Here is a 23,043-nt window from a genome sequence, read left to right as displayed (position 1 = left end):
AAAGAAATGACAAGTGGCAAAAGACTATGGGAAAGAAGTTGGGATTGACACTTACCTTCACACCCACTTTGAACCTTTATAATCACATTTCTGTACGTAGTTGTAACGTTTTGTTAGCATTTTGCTAATATATTTTCCCATTCACTCAGTACCAAACAATATAAAAAATAAGTGGATTACATGTATATGTCTATTCTTCTTCTCAGGACACAATGGTAGGTATGGGTGGGGCTGTTATAATTTTCCGCTGAACCATTTCCTCCTGTACAATTTTTACAATTAAAATCTTGCTCCTTTTCAAAGCAGCTGTTTTCCTTAAGGGTGAAGTAGCATTGGTATTCTACTTGGACAAATAACAGCTGGTGGAAAAGACAGCTTTCATTGAAACCATAGCTGGTTATATATGTGGGGAAAGGTAAAATTTAAACTCTTGTCCCAGCACATGACAATCCTGACCTTTATTTGGGTGTCAAATTGCTTTGTGATGCTTAAAATGTATCCATGCATATCTCATATTGGCTGTTTTCTTATTCTTCTATTTCTTCTTCACTGCTTCACTAGGGAAACTCAACCTTTGTGTACAACATCTAGACCAGGGGTCCCCAAACTACGGCCTGGGGGCCACATGCAGCCCATCAAAGCCATTTATCCGCCCCCCGCAGCGGCGGCTCCCTCCTCCTCCACCGAGGGAGGGAAAGGTGCGCACCTTTCCTGCCTCCTCCCTCGCCCGGTGCACTCAGTCCAAAGCTTTGCTTGTTTATATTTTAATTATCATTTAATTAATAATTAATTATTACGGGATACTTTGCTAGTGCTTTTGGTGCACAAAGGAAGAAGAGGGCTGGACTAAATGGCCCAAGGGGTCTCTTCCAACCATTATTATTATTATTATTATTATTATTATTATTATTATTATTGACACAAAGACGCAAATGAGATATATATGCAGGATTTCGTATCACAAAATCACAAGTCAAATACTTCCCAAGCGTTTAGGACTGTGTGATGTATATTATTATTATTATTTATTTATTTATTTATTTATTTGAAATACAACAAGATGAGTTGGACTAAATGGCCCAAGGGGTCTCTTCCAACCCTCTTTATTATTATTATTATTATTATTATTATTATTATTATTATTATTATTATTATTATTAACATTGAGGCTGTATTTGTTCCCATTTTGTTTTTTTACTTCAAAATAAGATATAGTGCAGTGTGCATAGGAATTTGTTCATAGTGTTTTTTAAACTATAGTTTGGCCCTCCCAATGGTCTGAGGGACCGTGAACTGGCTCCCCGTTTAAAAGGTTTGGGGACCCCTGATCTAGACAGTGTAGCTCATTCATCTGACAATATTCTAGCAATTGGGTTGGGTTATGTTAATGTACGATGTGATCCTACTTTATCTTCATTTATGTGATTGATGATAATGAAATAATTTAAGATCATGTACGTCTGACTGAGGAATTTCTGAATCAATTATTTAATGTTGGATCTCAGCTTCACAACATTCCTTAGTTGTGTTGGGTAATGTTGCTGTGCCTTTTCGATAAACAATTTGGAGGGCCATAGGATTCCAACTCTGGTTTAAGAAAGGTGTGAGCAAGGAGAAGAATAAAGCTTTTATTCCACTTTCTGTGAGAAGAAAGTCTAATATTACTATGTGTCCTATCTGTGGCTTTGAAAAATAATACAAATCGTTTTGTTAATTGATACTCTGTTTTTGATAAAATACTAGGTCCCTCTTTCCAGGTTTTGAAGGAAGATTACTTGCTGATGACGTAAAGCCTCACATTCTGGCTGCTTTGAAAGAAGCTGCTAAAAGCAGAGGTAAAAAGTGTACATATTACTCATTGAGATAAAGGGAACTGTATTAAACTGATGTCAATTGATCAGGGCATAAAACATTGCAAGAATAGATATAAATCAAAGAAAAAGGAATGAAATATTTATTCAAAAATCATATGACATATCCATGAGGCCACAGTATCTTCATACTTTGTCTGCATAGTAATATAAGTGAAAATACCTGCATATTTTATATGTAGAACAATAGCTTATTTTTTTTCAAAAATATCAAAAATAATATTTATATATTTTATTACATCCATGGACAGTGCAACGTTATTCTTGAATGTATATTCAGAGTAGGATGGAGATGTTATTATCAAAACTCCCTAAAACAAAGAAAAGGTGATATTATATTGTTAATTAAATCATGTTAAGTAGCAAAAGCAGCATTTGTCCTCCTCAAAATCCATTTTGTTATGTTTTAGCCCAACAACTACTCTGGGGATTTTCAGGTAGGATGGCTGTCTGAGTAACTGCTGAGTTGAAGTCCAGCATTTGTGTGCATTTGATTACTTTTATGTTCTGCTTGTCAAGATTTGTAATGGTTATTCCTTCGTCCATATGTGCTTTTGCAAATTTAATTTACATATACTAATACTACTTAAAGCATATTTGAAAAAAATGACCTTACTGACTTACATATGACTGTTTACAGAAATTTGATTAATAGTCTGAAAGATATGGTTTCTACTACTTTATATATACAGTGGTCCCTTGGTATCCATTAGGTTTTGGTTCCAGGGCCCACTGTGGATATCAAAATCCTTATATGCTAAAGTTCCATTGTATAAAATGCATAGTAAAACAGTGTCTCTTATATAACATGGCAAAACCAGTGTTTGCTTTTTGGAATGTTGTTTTTGGAATAGTTTGAATCCACTTTTCACTGTGGGTAAATTTGGAAACTGTGTTCATTAGTGAGAAATATATCCTTTTGGAAACTTGCTTGGATTTACATTTAGACCATCTCAAAATGTTGAAATCATCAGGAGGAAAACATACATCTCTGAATTTGATGTTGACCTGACATCATTGAAAAGCAAAGGTAGTCTGTCTGTCCATAAGATAATTTTGAAAATGTATAGCATTCTTAATTTGAAGTGTCACATCACTCTTTAGTAATAAAGATGAATAGGTTAAGTGCCATAATACAGAAAATCCAATAGAAATTGAAACTGTCTGTTCAACTTCAATCAATTTTAAGTTCTATGTGAACACATGCTAGTTTCAAGAGCTGTAAAGTTATCATGGAATCATATACTAGCATGTTAGAACTGGAATGTATGTGTACCTTTATGACCATATTTATTTATTTATTTATTTATTTATTTATTTATTTATTTATTTATTTATTTATTGCTTGCTTGCATTTATAGACTGCTTTTGTCACCCTTGGGCAGACTCAAAGTGGTTCACATCAAATAAATGGCAAAATGCAGTGCCTCACATACAATAAAGACAATATATCATGCATCTACAAACAATTTCATATTACTATAAACTAGACCATTAAAAACTATAAACCATCAAACATAAAGCATTTTAACATTGCACTGATCACAAGATTGTCATCCGTCTGCTCCATTATTATTTGAGCATTACACAATTTTAATGTAAGTTAAATGTTTCCATAGTGTCAAAAGTAGATGGTTAATTCTTTCTCAATTTATTGTATCAAGGTAAGAAAGTAAAATAGAGGTCAAGAAAAAAGTGAATAAAATATACCTCGAAAAGCCGAATCATTTCCATTTTAAATAAATCAAAACAAACTACCTGTGGTAATGTGTTTTCTCTTTTTATTCTTCTATTTGTTTATACCCTACTTTATCTCTCCCACAGGAAACTCAAAGCTGCTTAATATAAATATCAGCATAAAATTTAAAATATACAAATATTAAAACGGCATTCAACATAATTAGAATTAAGAACAATTCAGATTAACTCCACAAACACATATAAAATGACAGCAGCCTCTGTCATGATCTTAAAAACTTTATTAAAAAGCTTGCCTGAATAAAATAGATTTAGCTTGCTGCCAGAAGGACAGCAGGGAGGTGGCCATTCTGGCTTCCCTGAGCAGGCAGTTCTAAAGTCGAGGGGCAGCCACCAAGAAGGAAGGCTTGTTCTCTCGTTCCCAACCGAGCTTGTGATGAAGGTGGGACCGAGAGAAGGGCCTTTCCTAAAGATCTCAGGGCCTGGGCAGGTTCGTACAAGGGGATGCAGTCAGCCAAATAGCCTATGCTTTCTTAAGATTTTCCTCTCAGATTTCACAAGAAATATCAATGGCATGCAGGTTTGCAGTGCTATACTGAGTTAAAAGACTTGTTGGAAAAAGGATGAGTATGCCTTAGTGTATTTGCATGACTGGAATGATAGCTGCATGTAGGAGATAAAAATCAAGACATAAAATATGTGCCTGTAGACATAATGTGTAAAAATACAAAAAGAGATTCCGTTGTTATGCATAGTAGAAATTTTCTTCATACAATGAAGTTGTGGAATGTAATTTACATTACATTGATACTAAAACATTGATGGTAGAACACACTGGTAAATATCAGAGTCTTCAGCACATTGAAGGCTGACATGTTGCTCTTGGTTGGGAGTAAGCTTTCATTAACGTAATCTGGAATTTACTTCCATTTGCAAAAGAAAACTCTGAAAATGCTTTTTATTGTGGAAGAGGGAAGAGGAAGCTGTTTTCCTTTTGAGTGCCTAAAAATTATTTTCAAAGGATTAGAAAAATTTATGTAAGCGCGGGACCTTCCTTGATTCCTTTAAATCTACCATTCATGCTTTCCTACTGCCGGTACCTTCCACTTTACTAAACATTTTTAGTCAGGCATGTCATCTTACAATTTGTCCAAAGTTCAAGAACTTCAATTAAGTCACTGTAGCTTCTAGTGAGAAGTCAGACTTGATTTGCTCTTGAACTCATTCATTTTTTTTGGCAGTCGGCAGTACTTGTAAGTTTCCTCCATGACCCCCCATTTCAAATGAGTTGATTTTCTTCCTGTCAGTTTCCTTCATTTTCCAGATTGTGCTATGCTATAATCTTCATTGCCGTATCCATTTCAATAGATACTTGAACCAAGGTATAAAAGACCTTCCTCCAATTATCTTCACTTTGGATTTGGTTGACTGTTCTTCTGATTGATGGTGTAAGGCTTGATAGTTCATATCTATCCTTCACATGCTCTTTAAATTCTTTGTTGATGTTCCTTGGACTATATCTTTGTGTTATGATTAATTTAATTGTCTTCTTTAGCTTTACTGTGATTTTCAGTATTAGTCTGTGACAATTTTATTAGCAATTGATGGTCTGTGATCTTATTTTATATGGAAATACAGTAGAGTCTCACTTATCCAAGCTCGTTTATCCAAGCCTCTGGATAATCCAAGCCATTTTTGTAGTCAATGTTTTCAATATATCGTGATATTTTGGTGCTAAATTCATAAATACAGTAATAACATTACTGCGTATTGAACTATCTCTGTCAAATTTGTTGTATAACATGAAGTATAACAGTTCTACATCTTTTGCTTCCAATTATATAGTCTATTTAATTTCCACTTTGGAACTTTATAAGTTTGTGTCTCTTATAGTCATCTCTTTAGTTGCTTAATGTATTTACAATGAAGAAACTGTTTGATTTGTAAAATAAAGTAAGTTGCTCTCCTGCTTCATGTATTGTTCCTAGATTAAATACTGTAACAGTGTTTGGTTCTACTGTGCTTCCTACATCTATTTTCCAGTCAGCTGTGATTATCAATATGTCTTTTTTATTTGTGATCATTTTTTCATGGACACTAACATGGAATCTTTTGATTTCTTTTTCTTCCGCCTCTTAAGTTGAAGTATAAACATGGAAGTTTCAATTAGTCCAATGGATGGCAGCCGGATTTCGAATTTTCTGTTACATCAGGCCTCACTGTTAATGTCACTCTTAATGCCATTCTTTTATTTTCAAAGTGTCATTTTTAGATGAAACTATTATCTGCTTGAAAGTATTCTTTTCCAATCCACTTTAGCTCACTTGCTTAAAGTATTGCAATGTTTAAATGTTCTATTTCTTTTTCTGCAGTTTCTAGCCTGCCCCAATTGACTCCTCTCACATTCCATGTTCACATTATATATATTCAGATTCTTGATTTCCTTTCACATCTGAGCATAACAGCAGCGAAACATATTTTTGGCTTAAGGTCCATTTGTGTCATTAGACACAGTGTGGTTCATACTCCTTCTTTGCTCTTCCTCAGTAGGTGGTTGAATGGGTTCCAACCTGGGGCTCTCATCTTCCAGCAGTATCTCTTTATTTATTTTGGATTATAAATAATCATAACAAGTATCAGCTTATAGTGCAACTCCCAAAGTTAGTAAGAGATCCTCTGCCAGTGTTCTGACACCATTCTCTGACACTGATGTTCTACAGAGTTGTTTCTAAAGTTTTTCTGCCACCCTTATCATTACAACTATTGTTTATCTTTTGTTGTTGCTATTCCCCAAAGAAGATGAATGTGTCATATCCCACTTCAGCATTGCGTCTTTCTAGGAGTCTAGATTCTTGATAGGGACTTATGACCTGTTCTTATTACTCCTATCCTTCCTCAGTACACTCACATGCTCATAATAATAATAATAATTTTAAAAAACTTTTATTTCTAGACCGCCCTCTCTCCCCAAAGGAACTCAAGGCGGTTAACATACATATAAACGGCAAACATTCAATGCCACAGTTTCTTCATAATATCAAAAGTATAAAATGACAATAACTTACACATTATAATAAAAATTCCACATTAAAAAACATCTGGATATCTGAGAGAGAAATATAGCTTTTCCTTCAAACATTACCCCATGTTGCTTTATGAACTATGGTAGTCATTTGCTTCTAATAAATGCAAGTGTGGGTTTTCCTAAATTGCAAGATAGAACAAGATGGTTTTCTTCTGGTTTACAGGAAAACGATTGAAAGTTGTCCAAAACCAATGGCTAGTTCTGACTAGATTAAACTGTTGACTCAGTTACTGAATGATGAATTAACAATTTGTGTAAATCCCATTGTTTCAAGTCTAGTTGTGACTAGTAATAGGATTTAGGTCTTTGCTACTACAGCAAAAATCGTCCACATTGATCAGGTTTCCCAAATATATTTCATTCCTTGTCTTTTGGTAAAATGAATTAGATAATTGTAATATCAAACTTCTTCCCCGAGAAACACTTAAAATAGCTGTGTGTCTGTTTCTCTTTGGATTGTGCTTTATTATTCCCAATTATACTTCACTTTTGATAAATTTTATTTTTATTTCAGGAAGACCATGCACTCAACTGCAGCTTCTGAATCCTGAACGATTTGCACGACTCATCAAAGAAGTGATGAATGCTTTATGGCCTAGAAGAGAGATCGTGGTGCAGTGGTTTCCACTTTCTGAAGATAAAAGCCAGCCACCTGTTTCATGGCTTAAAATGGTGTGGAAGAATCTCTATCTACATTTCTCTGGAGATTTGTCCATGTTTGATGACATGCCACTTCTTCCAAAAACATTACTGGATGAAGGTGAAGAAATAGTAGAACTTATTAGGTTAAGGACACCATCGCCAATTATTCTAGATGATGGATTAGAAACGCAGCTTCCAGAATTTTTACCTGATATCATTGAGCAACTTGGTGGAATTGTGATTAAGAAACTAGACCCTGCTATACAACATCCACTTCTGAAAAAATACATACATGCTCCATTGCCGAGTGTAGTTTTGCAAATTGTGGAAAAGCTTTCCTTACAGAAACTGACAAGTCAGATTACATCATTTTCCACATCATACAAAAATGCTCTTAGGAGTTACCTTGCTAGTTTAACGGACATTACTGAAAAAGAGAAGAAGGTCATTCATGAGCTAGTAATATTTAGGAGAATTTCACAGTCACTTGATGATGACATTGCTTTTACCTCCTTGAAAAGTTGTAAAGTACTGCATCACACTGCCAAAATTCCACCTGATATAAAATTGTCTATTTCACTAGTAGACAGCAGTGATGAAGCTACCATTCGTTTAGTAAAAATACTAAAAGCTGAACAGCTAAGGAGCACAGACTGCATAAAGTTTATTTTAAATGATATTCAGAGTGACTTTTATTGTAATGAAGAAGCAACAAAAATTATGCTATGGATTCTGGAAAATCTGACTTTCTTGAAAAATGAAAATGCTGAAGTGCTAGATTGGCTGGCACCACTAAAATTTATTCAAATTTCAGAAGGAAAATTGGTATCAGCCAGTGAACTTTTTGATCCTGAAGTAGAAGTATTACAGAATCTATTCTATGGTGAAGAAGAACACTGCTTTCCTCCTCTTACTTTTAGAGCCTCTTCAGATATTCTTCATTCCTTGAGATTAATAGGCCTAAAAAGCGAGGGCAGCTTGGAAGAAAAAGACATTTTGCATCTTGCTCATAAAATTGAGAACTTGAGGGACTGTACAGGTACAAATCATGATGCACTTAAAAGAAAAGCCAGAACTTTGTTAATGATTTTGAACAAAAGTTGTTCATTATTACGTTCACCTGAAACAAAAGCATCATTGAAAAAAATTAAATGGATTCCAGCATGCAAGGAAAGACCTCCTAATTATCCAAATTCATTAACTTGGAAAGGCGATCATTGCAATCTGTGTTCACCACCAGAAATGTGTGATTTATCTCAAGCAACCTTGGTGGGTTCTTCTGTTCCCCTTGTGGAAGGTGTCCAACCAAGTGTTGAAAAGGCACTAGGAATCTCAATCAAACCTAGCATAAAATCAGTGTTAAAACACTTCAAAGTAGTAGTAGACTGGCACAGTTCAAAAAAATTTAGTGATGAAGACTACTATCAGTTTCAGCACATCTTGCTTGAGATATATGGTTTCATGCATGATCACTTAGATGAAGGGAAAGAAGCTTTTAAAACCTTGAAATTCCCCTGGGTCTGGACTGGTAAAACCTTTTGTTCACTTTCTCAAGCAGTGATAAAATCAGTACATGATCTTGATCTCCAACCATATCTGCATAATGTGCCAAAAACCATGGCTAAATTCCACCAGTTGTTCAAATGTTGTGGATCAATTGAACAGCTGACCCCAGACCATGTTTCCATGGTAATTCAGAAAATATACCTCAGAAGTGAACAACCTCTTACTGAAGATGAGAGTAAGCAAAATCTTCATATTATGTTGAATATTATAAGGTGGCTTTACAGATGCCAGATCCCAGCCAATCTAAATACACCTGTTCCAATACATTGTAGCAAAAAACCTTACAGATTCACCATGAAACCAATCCATGACTGCTGCTACTGTGATATCAAAGTTGATGATCTAAATGATTTGCTTGAAGATTCTGTGGAGCCAATAATTTTAGTTCATGAAGACATACCCATGAAAACTGCAGAGTGGTTGAATGTGCCATGCCTCAGTACAAGATTAATTAATCCAGAAAACATGGGTTTTGAGCAGTCGGGTCAGAGAGAACCTCTCACAGTACGAATTAAAAATATTTTGGAGGAATACCCTTCTGTATCTGATATCTTCAAAGAACTTCTTCAAAATGCTGATGATGCTAATGCAACAGATTGCAATTTTTTGATTGACATGAGAAGAAATAATGACATAAGAGAAAACCTTTTAGATCCAGGCATGGCAGCTTCTCATGGACCAGCTCTGTGGTCTTTCAACAATTCTGAATTTTCTGATAATGACTTCCTGAATATAACTCGATTAGGCGAGTCTCTAAAAAGAGCAGAAGTTGACAAAGTTGGAAAATTTGGCTTGGGATTTAACTCAGTGTATCACATCACTGATATTCCCATCATTATGAGTAGAGAGTTCATGATCATGTTTGATCCAAACATCAATCATCTCAGTAAACACATAAGAGATAAATCTAATCCTGGGATCAAAATTAATTGGAGCAAACAGCAGAAAAGACTTAGAAAGTTTCCTAACCAGTTCAAACCATTTATTGGTGTGTTTGGTTGTCAGCTCCCATTGACTATGGAAGCACCTTACAGTTATAAAGGGACACTTTTTAGACTTTCATTTAGAACGCAACAGGAAGCTAAAGTGAGTGAAGTAAGCAGTACTTCCTACAATACTGCAGACATCTATTCTCTTGTGGATGAGTTTAGCATTTGCGGTCATAGACTGATAATCTTTACACAGTGTGTAAACTCAATGGTTTTGAGTTACTTGAAAACAGAGGAAACCAACCCTGATGCAGCTCAAGAGACAGTAACTATTAAAAAAAATCTCTGTGTGTCAAAAGCAATAACAACTCCTGTTACAAGTATATTAAAGGAAGCTGCTAAAGTTATGAAAACCTGCAGTAGCAGCACCAAAAAACTTCCTGCTGAATCACCAAAGTCATCATGCATATTACAGATAACAATAGAAGAATTTCATCATGTATTCCGGCGAATTGCTGATTTGCATTCTCCAGTTTTTAGAGGACCAGAAGATGACACAGTTTCTTTCTTTGAAATGGCAAAATCTGGACAGACAAAAAGACCTGATGAATTACCACAAAAAACTGTAGATACTACAACATGGCTTATATGTTCTTGCATGGATACAGGAGAGGCCTTAAAATTCTCATTACAGGAAAGTGGTCGAAGACTAGGACTTGTTCCATGTGGTTCTGTAGGGGTTATTTTGTCTGAGAAACAGGATGGAAAATGGACAGTTAAACCCAATTGTAGCAACTTAGGAGAAGTGTTCTGCTATTTACCTCTTCGAATCAAGACAGGTCTTCCTGTTCACATAAATGGTTCTTTTGCTGTTACATCAAATAGAAAGGAAATATGGAAAACAGACACAAAAGGAAGGTGGAATACAGTATTCATGCGACATGTTATAGTAAAAGCCTATTTAGAAGCTCTTGTGGTTTTACGTGACATGGCAGTTTGTGGTGAGCTAGAGGACTACTGTTACTGTGCAGTGTGGCCTGATCCTGACTTGGTACATGATGATTTTTCAGTGATATGTCAAGGCTTTTATGAGGAAATAGCTCATATGAAAGGTAAAGAAGGGATCAGAGTGTTTTCTGATGGTTTGTCTTGGGTATCCATGAAGAATGTGAGATTCCTAGATGATTCACTCTTGAAACGTCCAGACATAGGAACTTCAGCCTTTCAGATTTTTCTGAAATATCTTAAAAAAACAGGCTCAAAAAATCTCTGTGCTGTAGACCTCCCCTCTTGGGTGAAAGAAGGTTTTGAAGAAGCAGGGTGTAAGCAAGTGTTAATAGAGAATACTTTTTCAGAAAGACAATTCTTCTTTGAAGTGTTTTTTCCAAATATTCAAGAGATTGAAGCAGAACTCCGTGATCCTTTAATGCATTATGTACTAAGTGAAAAGGTTGATGAGTTCTCAGAAATTCTTTGTATTACACCATGTATCCCTTGTTCTTTGACTGATCATCCCCTAGTTGAACCTTCCAGATTGATCCATCCTGAAGGCCGAGTTGCGAAATTGTATGATAAAGAAGATGGAAGATTTCCCCATGGCACTAGTCATGATTACCTTAATCCAGTAATTTTGGTTAAATTAGTTCAGTTAGGCATGGCTAAAGATGATATTTTATGGGAAGATTTGGTTGAACGTGCAGAATCTGTAGAAGAAATCAACACGACTGATCATGCTGCAGCTTGTCTCCGAAGTAGTATACTATTAAATCTCATAGATGAAAAGCTTAAGTGCAGAGATCCTAAAGCTAAGGAATTTTCTGCAAAGTTTCAAACTATACCTTTCCTTCCATTTCTAACAAAACCGGCTGGTTTCTCCTTACACTGGAAGGGTAATGATTTTGAATCTGAAACAATGTTTTCAGCAGTGGATCTGTTTACTGCTGATTATCAGGATATAGTTTGTCTGTTGAAACCAATTCTTAATGAAAATTCCCATTCTTTCAAAGGATGTGGGAATATTTCACTGGCAGTCAAAGATTTTTTGGGCTTGCTTAAGAAACCAACTGTCATTATGGTAATAAACCAGTTGAAAGTAGTTGCAAAACATTTTGATGGTATTACTTTGTATCAGGAAAACATTACTAATGCTTGCTATAAGTACCTCCATGAAGCATTGCTCCAAAACGGAGCAACAAAAATTGTCATTGTAGAGGAATTGAAAAACTATAGTTTCATTCTGGTTGAAGATGGCTATGTTGATCCCACAAGGGTTTCATTTCATTTAAACTTTGAAGCAGCACCCTATCTCCATCAGCTGCCAAATAAATACAGAAATAGTTTTCGTGAACTGTTTGAAAGTGTAGGTGTACATCAGGCTTTTACAGTGGAAGATTTTGCTCAAGTTCTTGGGTCAGTCAATCAGGAAACAGAAAACAAATCATTGACAGAAGAAAATTTTCAGCTTTGTCGGAGAATAATCAGTGAGGGAATATGGAGTCTCATTAGGGAAAAGAAACAAGAACTTTGTGAAAAAAAGTATGGTGAAATTTTGCTACCAGATACTTGCCTTGCCCTTCTACCTGCTAATTCTCTGTGTTACAACGACTGCCCTTGGATAAAAGTTAAAGATACAAGTGTAAAATACTGTCATCCTGACATTCCAAGAGAAGTAGCAGTAAAGCTTGGGGCTATACCCAAACGACATAAAGCTTTAGAACGATATGCATCTAATATCTGTTTCACTACACTTGGGACTGAGTTTGGACAGAAAGAAAAACTGACAGGCAGAATTAAAAGTATTCTTAATGCATACCCTTCAGAAAAAGAAATGCTGAAAGAACTTCTTCAGAATGCAGATGATGCAAAAGCTACAGAAATCTGCTTTGTGTTTGATCCTCGACAACATTCAACAGATAGAATATTTGATGATAAATGGGCACCACTTCAGGGGCCTGCACTGTGTGTTTACAATAATCAGCCATTTACTGAAGATGACATTAGAGGAATTCAGAACCTTGGAAAAGGTACTAAAGAAGGCAATCCATGTAAAACTGGTCAGTACGGTATAGGATTCAATTCTGTGTATCACTTAACGGACTGTCCCTCCTTTGTTTCTGGCAATGATATACTTTGTATCTTTGATCCTCATGCTAGATACGCACCAGGTGCAACATCTATTAGTCCTGGACGCATGTTTAGAGACTTGGATGCTGATTTCCGAACACAATTCTCTGATGTATTGGATCTCTATTTAGGAGATCACTTTAAACTAGAAAACTGCACTATGTTTAGATTTCCACTTCGAAATGGAGAAATGGCGAAAGTTTCAGAAATCTCCCCTGTGCCATGTTCTGACAGAATGGTGCAAAATCTTCTTGATAAGTTACGTTCAGATGGAGCAGAACTTTTGATGTTTTTGAACCACATGGAAAAAATTTCTATTTGTGAAATAGAAAAAGCCACAGGAACACTCAATGTGTTGTATTCTGTCACTGGCAAGATTACGGATGGAGACCGACAAAAACGAAAGCAATTCCATGCTTCTGTAATTGACAGTGTAACTAAGAAAAAGCAGCTCAATGAAATACCTGTGCAACAAATCACTTACACTATGGATATTGAAGACTCTGAAGGTAATCTCACTTCTTGGTTAATTTGTAACAGGTCAGGTTTTTCATCCATTGACAAAGTATCTAAGAGTGTAATATCCGCACACAAGAACAAAGACATCACTCTCTTTCCTCGAGGAGGAGTTGCTGCATGCATTACTCACAATTATAAAAAACCTCATCGGGCATTTTGCTTCTTACCTCTATCTTTGGAAACTGGGTTGCCATTTCATGTGAATGGACACTTTGCCCTAGATTCTGCCAGACGAAATCTGTGGCGTGATGATAATGGAGTAGGAGTGCGAAGTGACTGGAATAACAGTTTAATGACAGCATTGATAGCACCAGCTTATGTTGAACTTCTGATTCAGTTGAAAAAGCGCTACTTTCAAGGGACTGATCCAACTGTGTCGGTACTACAGAACACATCTATGCATGCTGTGAAAGACACTTTGAAAAAGTTTCTATCATTTTTCCCCGTTAACAGACTTGATCTACAACCTGATTGGTATTGTTTAGTGAAAGCTGTTTATAGCTGCATTCATGAGGAGTCAAAACGTCTTCTACCTGTTGTACGAGCACCAAATGTGGATGGCTCTGATTTGCATTCTGCAGTTATCATTACTTGGATTAATATGTCTACTACAAACAAAACTAGACCATTCTTCGACAATCTATTACAAGATGAGTTGCATCAACTCAAAAATGTAGAATACAACATCACAACACGCAAAACAGTAGCAGAAAATGTGTACAGATTAAAGCATCTCCTTTTAGAAATTGGCTTTAACTTGATTTACAGCTGTGATGAAACTGCAAATCTTTATCACTGTCTTGTGGATGCAGACATTCCTGTGAGTTATGTGACTCCTGCTGATGTTCGATCATTTTTGTTGACGTTTTCCTCTCCGGATTCTAATTGTCACATTGGGAAATTGCCTTGCCGCCTTCAGCAAACAAATTTGAAACTTTTCCACAGTCTAAAACTTCTTGTTGACTATTGTTTCAAAGATGCAGAAGAAAATGAAATCCACATTGAAGGATTACCTTTGCTTATTACACTTGATAGTGTGCTGCAGGTTTTTGATTCAAAACGTCCAAAGTTCTTAACAACCTATCATGATCTGATTCCATCTCGCAAAGATCTGTTTATGAACACACTGTATTTGCGATACAGCAGTATTTTACTTAAATGCAGTGTAGCAAAAGTATTTGATATCAGCAGCTTTGCTGATCTGTTGTCATCTGTGTTACCAAGAGAATACAAAGCAAGAGGTTGTATAAGATGGAAGGAGAACTTTGCCAGTGAGTCTTGGCTTAAAAACGCATGGCATTTTATTAGTGAATCCCTACATGCCAAGGACGATCAGGATGATGTAAAACCTACATTTGAGGATGTTGTTGATACATTGAAAGATTGGGCACTGATTCCAGGTGCAAAATTTACAGTCTCCTCTAATCAGCTTGTTGTCCCAGACTGTGATGTCTTGCTTCCTCTCAGTCTTATGCATATAGCTCTCTTCCCAAATTCTCAGACTGATAAAGTTTTCCATGCTTTAATGAAAACTGGCTGCATTCAACTTGCATTGAACAAAATTTGTTCCAAAGACAATGCTCTAGTGCCTTTGATGTCTGCTCATACAGCAAATATAGATAATCCTTCAAGCATTTTGAGAGCGATTCATTACATGGTACAGACATCAACATTTAAGACAGAAAAATTAGCTGAGAATGATTTTGAAGCCCTCTTGATGTATTTCAATTGTAATCTAAACCATTTAACATCTGAGGATGACATTAAAATTTTGCGGTCCCTTCCGTGTTACAAATCTATAAGTGGACGATACATGAGCATTTCAAAATGTGGATCGTGTTATGTACTTACAAGAAGTATTCCCTCTGTTGAAGTGGATAGATGGACACAATCAGCTTCAGCTGCCTTTCTTGAAGAGAAAATACATCTAAAAGATTTGTACACTTTGCTAGGTTGTGTCCCAGTAGATGACCTTGAAGTTTACTTGAAGCACCTTTTACCAAAGATTGAAAGTCTGTCTTATGATGCAAAACTAGAACACCTGATTTACTTAAAGAATAGGCTCTGTAGTATTGAAGAATCATCAGAAATAAAGGAGCAGTTGTTTGAAAAGTTAGAAAGCTTCTTGATCATTCATGATTCATGTAATAGATTAAAACCTGCAAAGCATTTTTATGATAGGACTGTACGAGTCTTTGAAGTTATGCTCCCTGAAAAACTCTTCATACCTCAAGATTTCTTTAAGAAACTGGAACAACTCACAAAACCTAAAAATCGTGCCGCATTCCTCACATCGTGGGTAGCTTTTCTCCGAAATATGGGACTAAAATATATAATTTCCCAGCAGCAGCTACTACAGTTTGCTAAAGAAATCAGCATGAGAGCCAACACTGAAAATTGGACTAAGGATACCTTGCAAAATACAGTGGATGTCCTCCTTCATCACATTTTTCAAGAAAGAACCGATTTATTTTCTGGAAACTTTCTTAAAGAACTATCTTCAATTGCATTCTTATGTCCTGAACGGGCTCCTGCAGAAATTGTAAGATTCCATCCACAGTATCAAGAGGTTAATGGAACATTACCTCTTATAAAGTTCAGTGGAGCCCAAGTCAACCCTAAATTCAAACAAACTGATGTTTTGCAGCTTCTGTGGACTTCATGCCCTATTCTTCCAGAGAAAGCAACACCTTTAAGTATCAAAGAACAAGAAGGAAGCAGTCTTGGACCCCAAGAACAACTTGAACACGTTTTGACTATGCTTAGTGTCAACTTGGATCCTCCTTTAGACAAAGTTATAAATAATTGCAGAAATATATGTAACATAACAACTTTAGATGAGGATATGGTGAAAACGAGAGTTAAGGTTTTAAGGAGCATTTATGAATTTCTTAGTGCAGAGAAAAGAGAATTCCGGTTTCAGCTTCGCGGGGTTGCTTTTGTGATGGTTGAGGAAGGCTGGAAGCTCTTGAAGCCAGAAGAAGTGGTAATAAATCTTGAATATGAATCTGACTTTAAACCTTATTTGTACAAGCTTCCATTAGAACTTGGTACATTCCACCAGTTATTTAAACACTTGGGCACTGAAGATGTGATTTCAACAAAACAATATGTTGAGGTTCTGAGTCGTATATTCAAGAACTCTGAGGGAAAACAACTCGACCCCAATGAAATGCGTACTGTCAAACGAGTTGTTTCTGGTCTATTTAAAAGCCTTCAAAATGATTCTGTAAAGGTGAGAAGTGAACTTGAAAATGTGAGAGATCTGGCTCTTTATCTTCCAAGTCAAAATGGAAGATTAGTAAAATCAAGCATTTTAGTTTTTGATGATGCACCTCATTACAAAAGTAGAATACAAGGAAACATAGGTGTCCAAATGTTGGTCGATCTTAGCCAATGTTACTTAGGAAAAGACCATGGCTTTCACACTAAATTGATAATGCTGTTTCCTCAGAAGCTTAGACCTCGTCTACTCAGCAGTATTCTGGAAGAGCAGTTGGATGAAGAGTCACCAAAAATTTGTCAATTTGGAGCACTTTGTTCTCTTCAAGGGAGACTCCAATTATTGCTGTCTTCTGAACAGTTCATCACAGGACTTATTAGAATTATGAAGCATGAAAACGACAATGCTTTTTTAGCCAATGAAGAAAAAGCCATAAAACTTTGCAAGACTTTGAGAGAAGGTTTGAAAGTTTCTTGTTTTGAGAAGCTACAGACAACATTGAGAGTTAAAGGGTTTGCTCCTATACCTCATAGCAAAAGTGAAACTTTTGCCTTTTTAAAGAGATATGGAAATGCTGTAATATTGCTCTATATACAACACTCAGACAGCAAAGATATAAATTTTCTTCTGGCATTAGCAATGACTCTGAAATCTGCAACTGATAATCTAATTTCTGATACTTCCTATTTAATTGCCATGCTGGGCTGCAATGATATTTATAGGATCAGTGAGAAGCTTGACAGTTTAGGTGTGAAGTATGATTCTTCAGAACCCTCAAAACTTGAATTACCCAATCCAGGAACGCCTATACCCCCAGAAATCCATTATACCCTTCTTATGGATCCAATGAATGTTTTTTATCCAGGTGAATATGTTGGTTATCTTGTTGATGCTGAAGGAAGCGATATCTATGGATCATATCATCCAACCTATACGTATGCTATCATAGTACAGGAAGTAGAAAGGGAAGATGAGGAAAATTCTAGTTTCTTAGGCAAAATTTATCAGATTGACATAGGATACAGTGAATACAAGATAGTAAGCTCCCTTGACTTATACAAATTCTCAAGACCTGATGAAAGTTCTCAGAGCAGAGATAGTGCACCATCTACTCCAACGAGTCCTACGGAGTTTCCAGCCCATGGAACACGCACAGTTCCTCCTATTTTTCCTGGAAGGGAAAGTCACAAATCATCGTCACCATCATTGCCATCATCATCATCCAAACATCATTCTCCCAAAAAGATTAAAGCTAATTCTCTGATAGAAATTTTACGGGAAGTTACATCAGTGCTGGAGCAAGCTTGGAAACTTCCAGAATCTGAAAGGAAAAAAATTATAAGAAGACTATATCTTAAGTGGCATCCAGACAAGAATGCAGAGAACCTTGATCTTGCTAATGAAGTTTTCAAGCATTTACAAAATGAGATCAATAGGTTAGAAAAACAGTCTTTTATAGACCAAAATGTAGATAGAGCATCCAGGCGAACATTTTCAACCTCATCTTCTCGATTTCAATCAGACAAATTTTCATTTCAGAGATTTTACACTTCATGGAATCAGGAAGCGACAAGTCACAAATCTGAAAGACAGCAGTCTAAAGAAAAATGCCCATCTTCAACAGGTCCCTCATATTCTCAGCGTTTTTTTGTGCCACCTACATTCAAGTCTGTTGGAAATCCTGTTGAAGCACGAAGGTGGTTGAGGCAAGCTAGATCCAACTTTTCAGCTGCGAGAAATGATCTTCATAAGAATGCCAATGAATGGGTGTGCTTTAAATGTTACTTATCTACCAAGTTAGCATTGATTGCTGCTGATTATGCTGTAAGGGGCAAGTCAGATAAGGATGTAAAACCAGCTGCTCTAGCACAAAAAATTGAGGAGTACAGCCAACAACTTGAAGGTCTTACAAATGATGTCCACACGTTGGAGGCCTATGGAGTAGATAGCTTAAAAACCCGTTATCCAGACCTCCTCCCTTTTCCACAGATTCCAAATGACAGGTTCACTTCTGAGGTTGCTATGAGAGTGATGGAGTGTACAGCATGTATTATAATAAAACTTGAAAACTTTATACAGCAAAAAGTATGAGGAAGAGATTAAAGGCATGGTGAATTCATACACACACACGTATGCTATATGTGCTATATTTCCAGCCACAGTTTTTCTCTAAGCTACTTATTGGTAGCATTTTACTGTTGATGTGTCATGCAATCAGAATATGCCTTTGTGTGATATAGTAGTGGAAGTCATTCCTTTATGCCCCAAGAAGATAACCACAGGTGTGGTAAGAGTATGCCTGAATTCAATTTTTGCTAGCAAGAATAATATAAGAATGTTATGGGATAAAATGTGATTTACTTGTGCAGCTACTGTAGTTTGGAGGCTATTTCCAGCAGCTTATAAATGCAATATATGTATTTTAGTCATGATCTGGGCCAAATTAGATGACCTACGATAGACCTGAGTCTGAGAATCTGCATCAATGCTGAACAAGCTTTGCTGAATAGAACTATTGCAGTGGAGAGAGGCACAGTTTCCAATAGAACAGTGCTGAGCAAGAGATATTTTGATTGTCCAATGATCCATCTCTTATTTCTTGTAATCTCCCATCACCTAAACCATTCCCATTGACACACTAAATGAGCATCAAGGTCTTGAGTCTGGAAGAAAGTAATTTGAGGAGAGGAGTTTGAGGGAGGGTGGAGCGGATAGCAAGTAAATGTCAAGGGAAAGATTAAGACAAATCCTGCTGTCCTAACACATTTCCAATACATATTGTGTCCTTTGTGGGCTTTGCAAAGTTCAGTGAGAACTCTCAATCTATTGAGAGCCTCAACTATGTAAGACAATTTTATTTACATATCATTGAAAAATATTGAGCCTTTTATTAGCGAAACTGTAAGAACTATTTAAAAATTGGAAACTGAGCTGTAAACATGGTATACGATATAGTGATAGAATTCATAGGGAGAAACTGCACTTTATATAACCAAAGCTTAGAACTGTGGTTGGTAAAATTTGTGTATGTGTGTGTCTGTATACACATATATGTTTGGATTGCATCCATTCAATTTTATGTTTGCAATTGATGGCATTTTTCAGTGTACTAATATAAAACTGGGTATATCAGTCTAAAAGATTCAATGTCTTTTGAAGACAAGTTGCTCAAGAGTACTTGGCAGTGGCATGCACTTGTCTTGCCATGGACATTTATTTCTATCAGGGTTAATACTTGTTTGTCAAATCTTGTTACAGATATAATGCGGTTTTACATCACAGGTTATTGAAAGTTACCAAGAGCCTTTGACACAGCACAGTATTGTAATCCTAACCATTAAATGGCTGCAAAAGAAAACTTTCATTATAACCCACTTTATATTTTCTTGACATTTTATGTCTTTCATGGAGACTTGCATGTACTTTACCTAGCAAAATACTTCACTTGCAGTGTTTAAAACTGACACCAAAACTCATATTTGCAGAAGTTACCTTGTTTTGGCTTTTTGTTTTGTTATTTTTTTTCATGAGCCATTATTGAAACCAGTAGAACTTGGTAAATATTTTGGTATACAGTGGAATTTTTTTTAAATTCCATATTAAATGGTGCTGCAATGTTAAGCTTTTTTTGTCTCACACTGTAGCACATGAGATGTCTGATTTTTAGTTCATACTTTCTTTTGTAAATTGTAATACTTTTGATAATGCCATGTAAATTATTTAATATTTGTAAAAAAAATCATGAGAACTTGTACAATAAATCTGCTATAGGTAGGATTATGTTCCATTATTTTCTGTTGTAATTATTTATCTGATTAGTACGCTGAAACTATAATTTCACTGAAAGAATGTAAAAATAAAAAGAGGAATTTGAATTTAAAGAGGTTGACACCAAAATTACTGCAATACAAAAATAAAAAAAATGTTGATAAAAGTTCTTCAGTTAAGTATAAATAATAAAGGGCTTTCAAAGTGGAAAGTATCTCAACTGAATCTAGGCTTTGAAATCTTGTTTCTTCTGATTGCAAAGCCATGTTATTATTTCTGCTGCTAAAGTGCCATAAAGCAATTTAAATAATAAACTCAAAACATTCTTCAGAATGACGTGTTAATCACTGGCAATGTTAAGTGTATATTTGTGGGGGGTATTTTGCTGTCATGGCATCTGCCCCATTGCTCTCCTCTAGATTTTCAGTAGCAAAATCTGGTGTAAAACATTACCTTCATGTTTTGCTTTCTTCTTGGAAAGAACCAAATTGTTCCTGTCTCATGGAGCCTCTTTCACATTGGAATGAAACAAATTGTTCAAAACATAACTTGTACACATCAGAGACATCTGAAAAAAAATGCAATCTAGATTATTGTCTATTTAAGCTTATGATGTAATACTATATATTCCCTGTATCTGCGGGAGTGGTATCTCTGACTTCATTGGTCCACCTCCAACAAAATATCCCCTCTTGGCATTTTTTAGTATAATATGACACATCCTTTTTTAAAAAAAATGCACACCATGTTTTTATAGAATTCAATAAAACTAATAGTAAACCCCAAGGCTTTGCTATGTTAAAAGGGAGCCATACTGTGTGTCAATGATCAGCATATACTGCTACTTTCTTTTTCATTTTCATCAGAACTGGAATCTGCAAAGCATGAAATTCTCTGAACAGAACTGTGGGACGGATGTGGCAACACAAGTTGAAAGAATCCAAGGTAATACTGTAATGGTAGGGCCGTTACAGCATAAAGTGCGGTGGCTTAACCTTTTCTAGATGGGATATACTTCATGAAGAGCATCTTCACAATGTTGGATCCAATTATCTTGATTTAGAATTGACATCAGTTGATGGTGAAGCCTCTGAGCTTTGAACTTTTGTATTAGCATCTAGTATCATCCATAGTTGGATCACCTCCTGATTTAATGAATTGCTCTTGTCCTGGAAATAGATGTAAAAGTGTCTAGTGGAAGACACTGAATCATATGTATTAAGCAGAAAACGCACAATGCTAAGTAATCCATCTGCACTGACCTATCTCCTCTTGAAAGGACTAGTGCTTTTAAAAAAAAATATCCTAAGAACACTATTCTTGTTGGTTAGAGATGGATAATTCCTTTTGTATAGTTCCTGAAGCCACCTGAAGCTGTGATTAGTGTATTATTTCCTCACTGCCATAGAAACTGAGCATGAATATCCTGCAAATGTGGTCATAAGAAGAAACATGGTAGCTGCATCCACATGTAGGACCTTATGTATTGCATACCTGACAGTTACAGAGCTAGGAAAATCCATTCTACTCTTGAGCTGCAAGGGAGGACAAGAGATACTGTAAATGAATGAATAAATAAATAAATTTAAGATAGATTACAGCACTTTTATCATGTAAAAATGGAAACTTCAAGTTGCATGCCTTTGGGAGGGCTTTTTGTTATTCTGTGAAGTTCTGTATATACAGATGATACTAAAGAACCCTATTAAGTATGTACAGTGGAACATTAGTATTCTCTGGGGTTTGATTCCAGGACCCCTTGTGAATGCCATTTTATACAAAGATGTAGCAAAATGGTCTCCCTTATATGAGTTGTTTTTTTTAAATAATAATAATAATAGGTAAAGGTAAAAATTTCCCCTGACGTTAAGTCCAGTCATATCTGACTCTGGGGGTTGGTGCTCATCTCCATTTCTAAGCTGAAGAGCCAGCGTTGTCCGTAGACACCTCCAAGGTCATGTGGCCGGCATGACTGCATGGAGCGCCGTTACCTTCCCACCGGAGCGGTACCTATTGATCTACTCACATTGGCATGTTTTCGAACTGCTAGGTTGGCAGAAGCTGGAGCTAACAGCGGGCGCTCACTCTGCTCCCGGGATTTGAACCTGTGACCTTTCGGTCTGGTAGTTCAGCAGCTCAGTGCTTTAACACACCTCACCACCGGGGCTCCAATAATAATAATAATAATAGGAATACAGTATTCCCTCACTTATCGTGGGGGTTACGTTCCAGGACCACCCGCTATAAGTGAAAATCCGTGAAGTAGGGATACTATATTTATTTTAATATTTCTACCTTATATTTAGTAGTTAGGTGGCCTTTCTCTCCTTCGCAAGCCCGCTTTGCACTGTAGTTGTTTTAGTTTGGTGAGGCGGGCAGCAATTTGGCAGAAAAGGCTGTAAACCTGCAACTTTCAGGCCAGTGAAGCCTTCTTGGAAGAGGGGGCGAGGCAAGAGAGTTTGTGCGAAAGGCAGGCGCCGCCGTAGCCTAGTCCTCCGTGAGTTGCTTTGTGTTGTTTAATTGGTTAGTTTGATAGATACCACTTTTGATTGGATAGCATTAAGATCCAAGGCATTCTGAGAGTGCCTTGGACCACAAAAAACCCTTGTGAAACAGCGA

At 36.2% G+C, this 23,043-nt stretch overlaps 2 protein-coding genes across 13 annotated transcripts in view; one reads left to right on the top strand and one right to left on the bottom strand.

Moving 5' to 3' along the window:
* sacs (sacsin molecular chaperone) overlaps nt 1-23,043 on the top strand; it is an 89,530-nt gene that overhangs the window by 52,528 nt on the left and 13,959 nt on the right. For 2 of the 5 annotated variants that reach the window (XM_008108004.3, XM_008108002.3), the window contains 3 exons: nt 1,744-1,835; nt 2,282-2,308; nt 7,169-20,446. In XM_008108004.3, coding sequence (XP_008106211.1) covers nt 1,744-1,835; nt 2,282-2,308; nt 7,169-18,747 — 11,698 coding nt within the window. In that variant the 3' untranslated portion in view covers nt 18,748-20,446. Of the gene's footprint in view, nt 1-1,743; nt 1,836-2,281; nt 2,309-7,168; nt 20,447-21,290; nt 22,604-23,043 lie in introns of those variants that run through there. The other 3 variants (XM_062974636.1, XM_062974635.1, XM_008108003.3) reach the window with 3 other exon arrangements.
* sgcg (sarcoglycan gamma) overlaps nt 18,683-23,043 on the bottom strand; it is a 41,026-nt gene continuing 36,665 nt past the window's right edge. For all 8 annotated transcript variants that reach the window (XM_062974642.1, XM_062974641.1, XM_062974643.1 and 5 more), the window contains one exon: nt 18,683-20,992. In XM_062974642.1, coding sequence (XP_062830712.1) covers nt 20,924-20,992 — 69 coding nt within the window. In that variant the 3' untranslated portion in view covers nt 18,683-20,923. The remainder of the gene's footprint in view (nt 20,993-23,043) is intronic.

The sequence above is a fragment of the Anolis carolinensis genome, chromosome 3 (genome assembly GCF_035594765.1).
Source record: "Anolis carolinensis isolate JA03-04 chromosome 3, rAnoCar3.1.pri, whole genome shotgun sequence".
Taxonomy (NCBI): Eukaryota; Metazoa; Chordata; class Lepidosauria; order Squamata; family Dactyloidae; genus Anolis; species Anolis carolinensis.
Note: the sequence above shows the minus strand (reverse complement) of the source record. Positions and strands in the feature narration are given on the sequence as shown.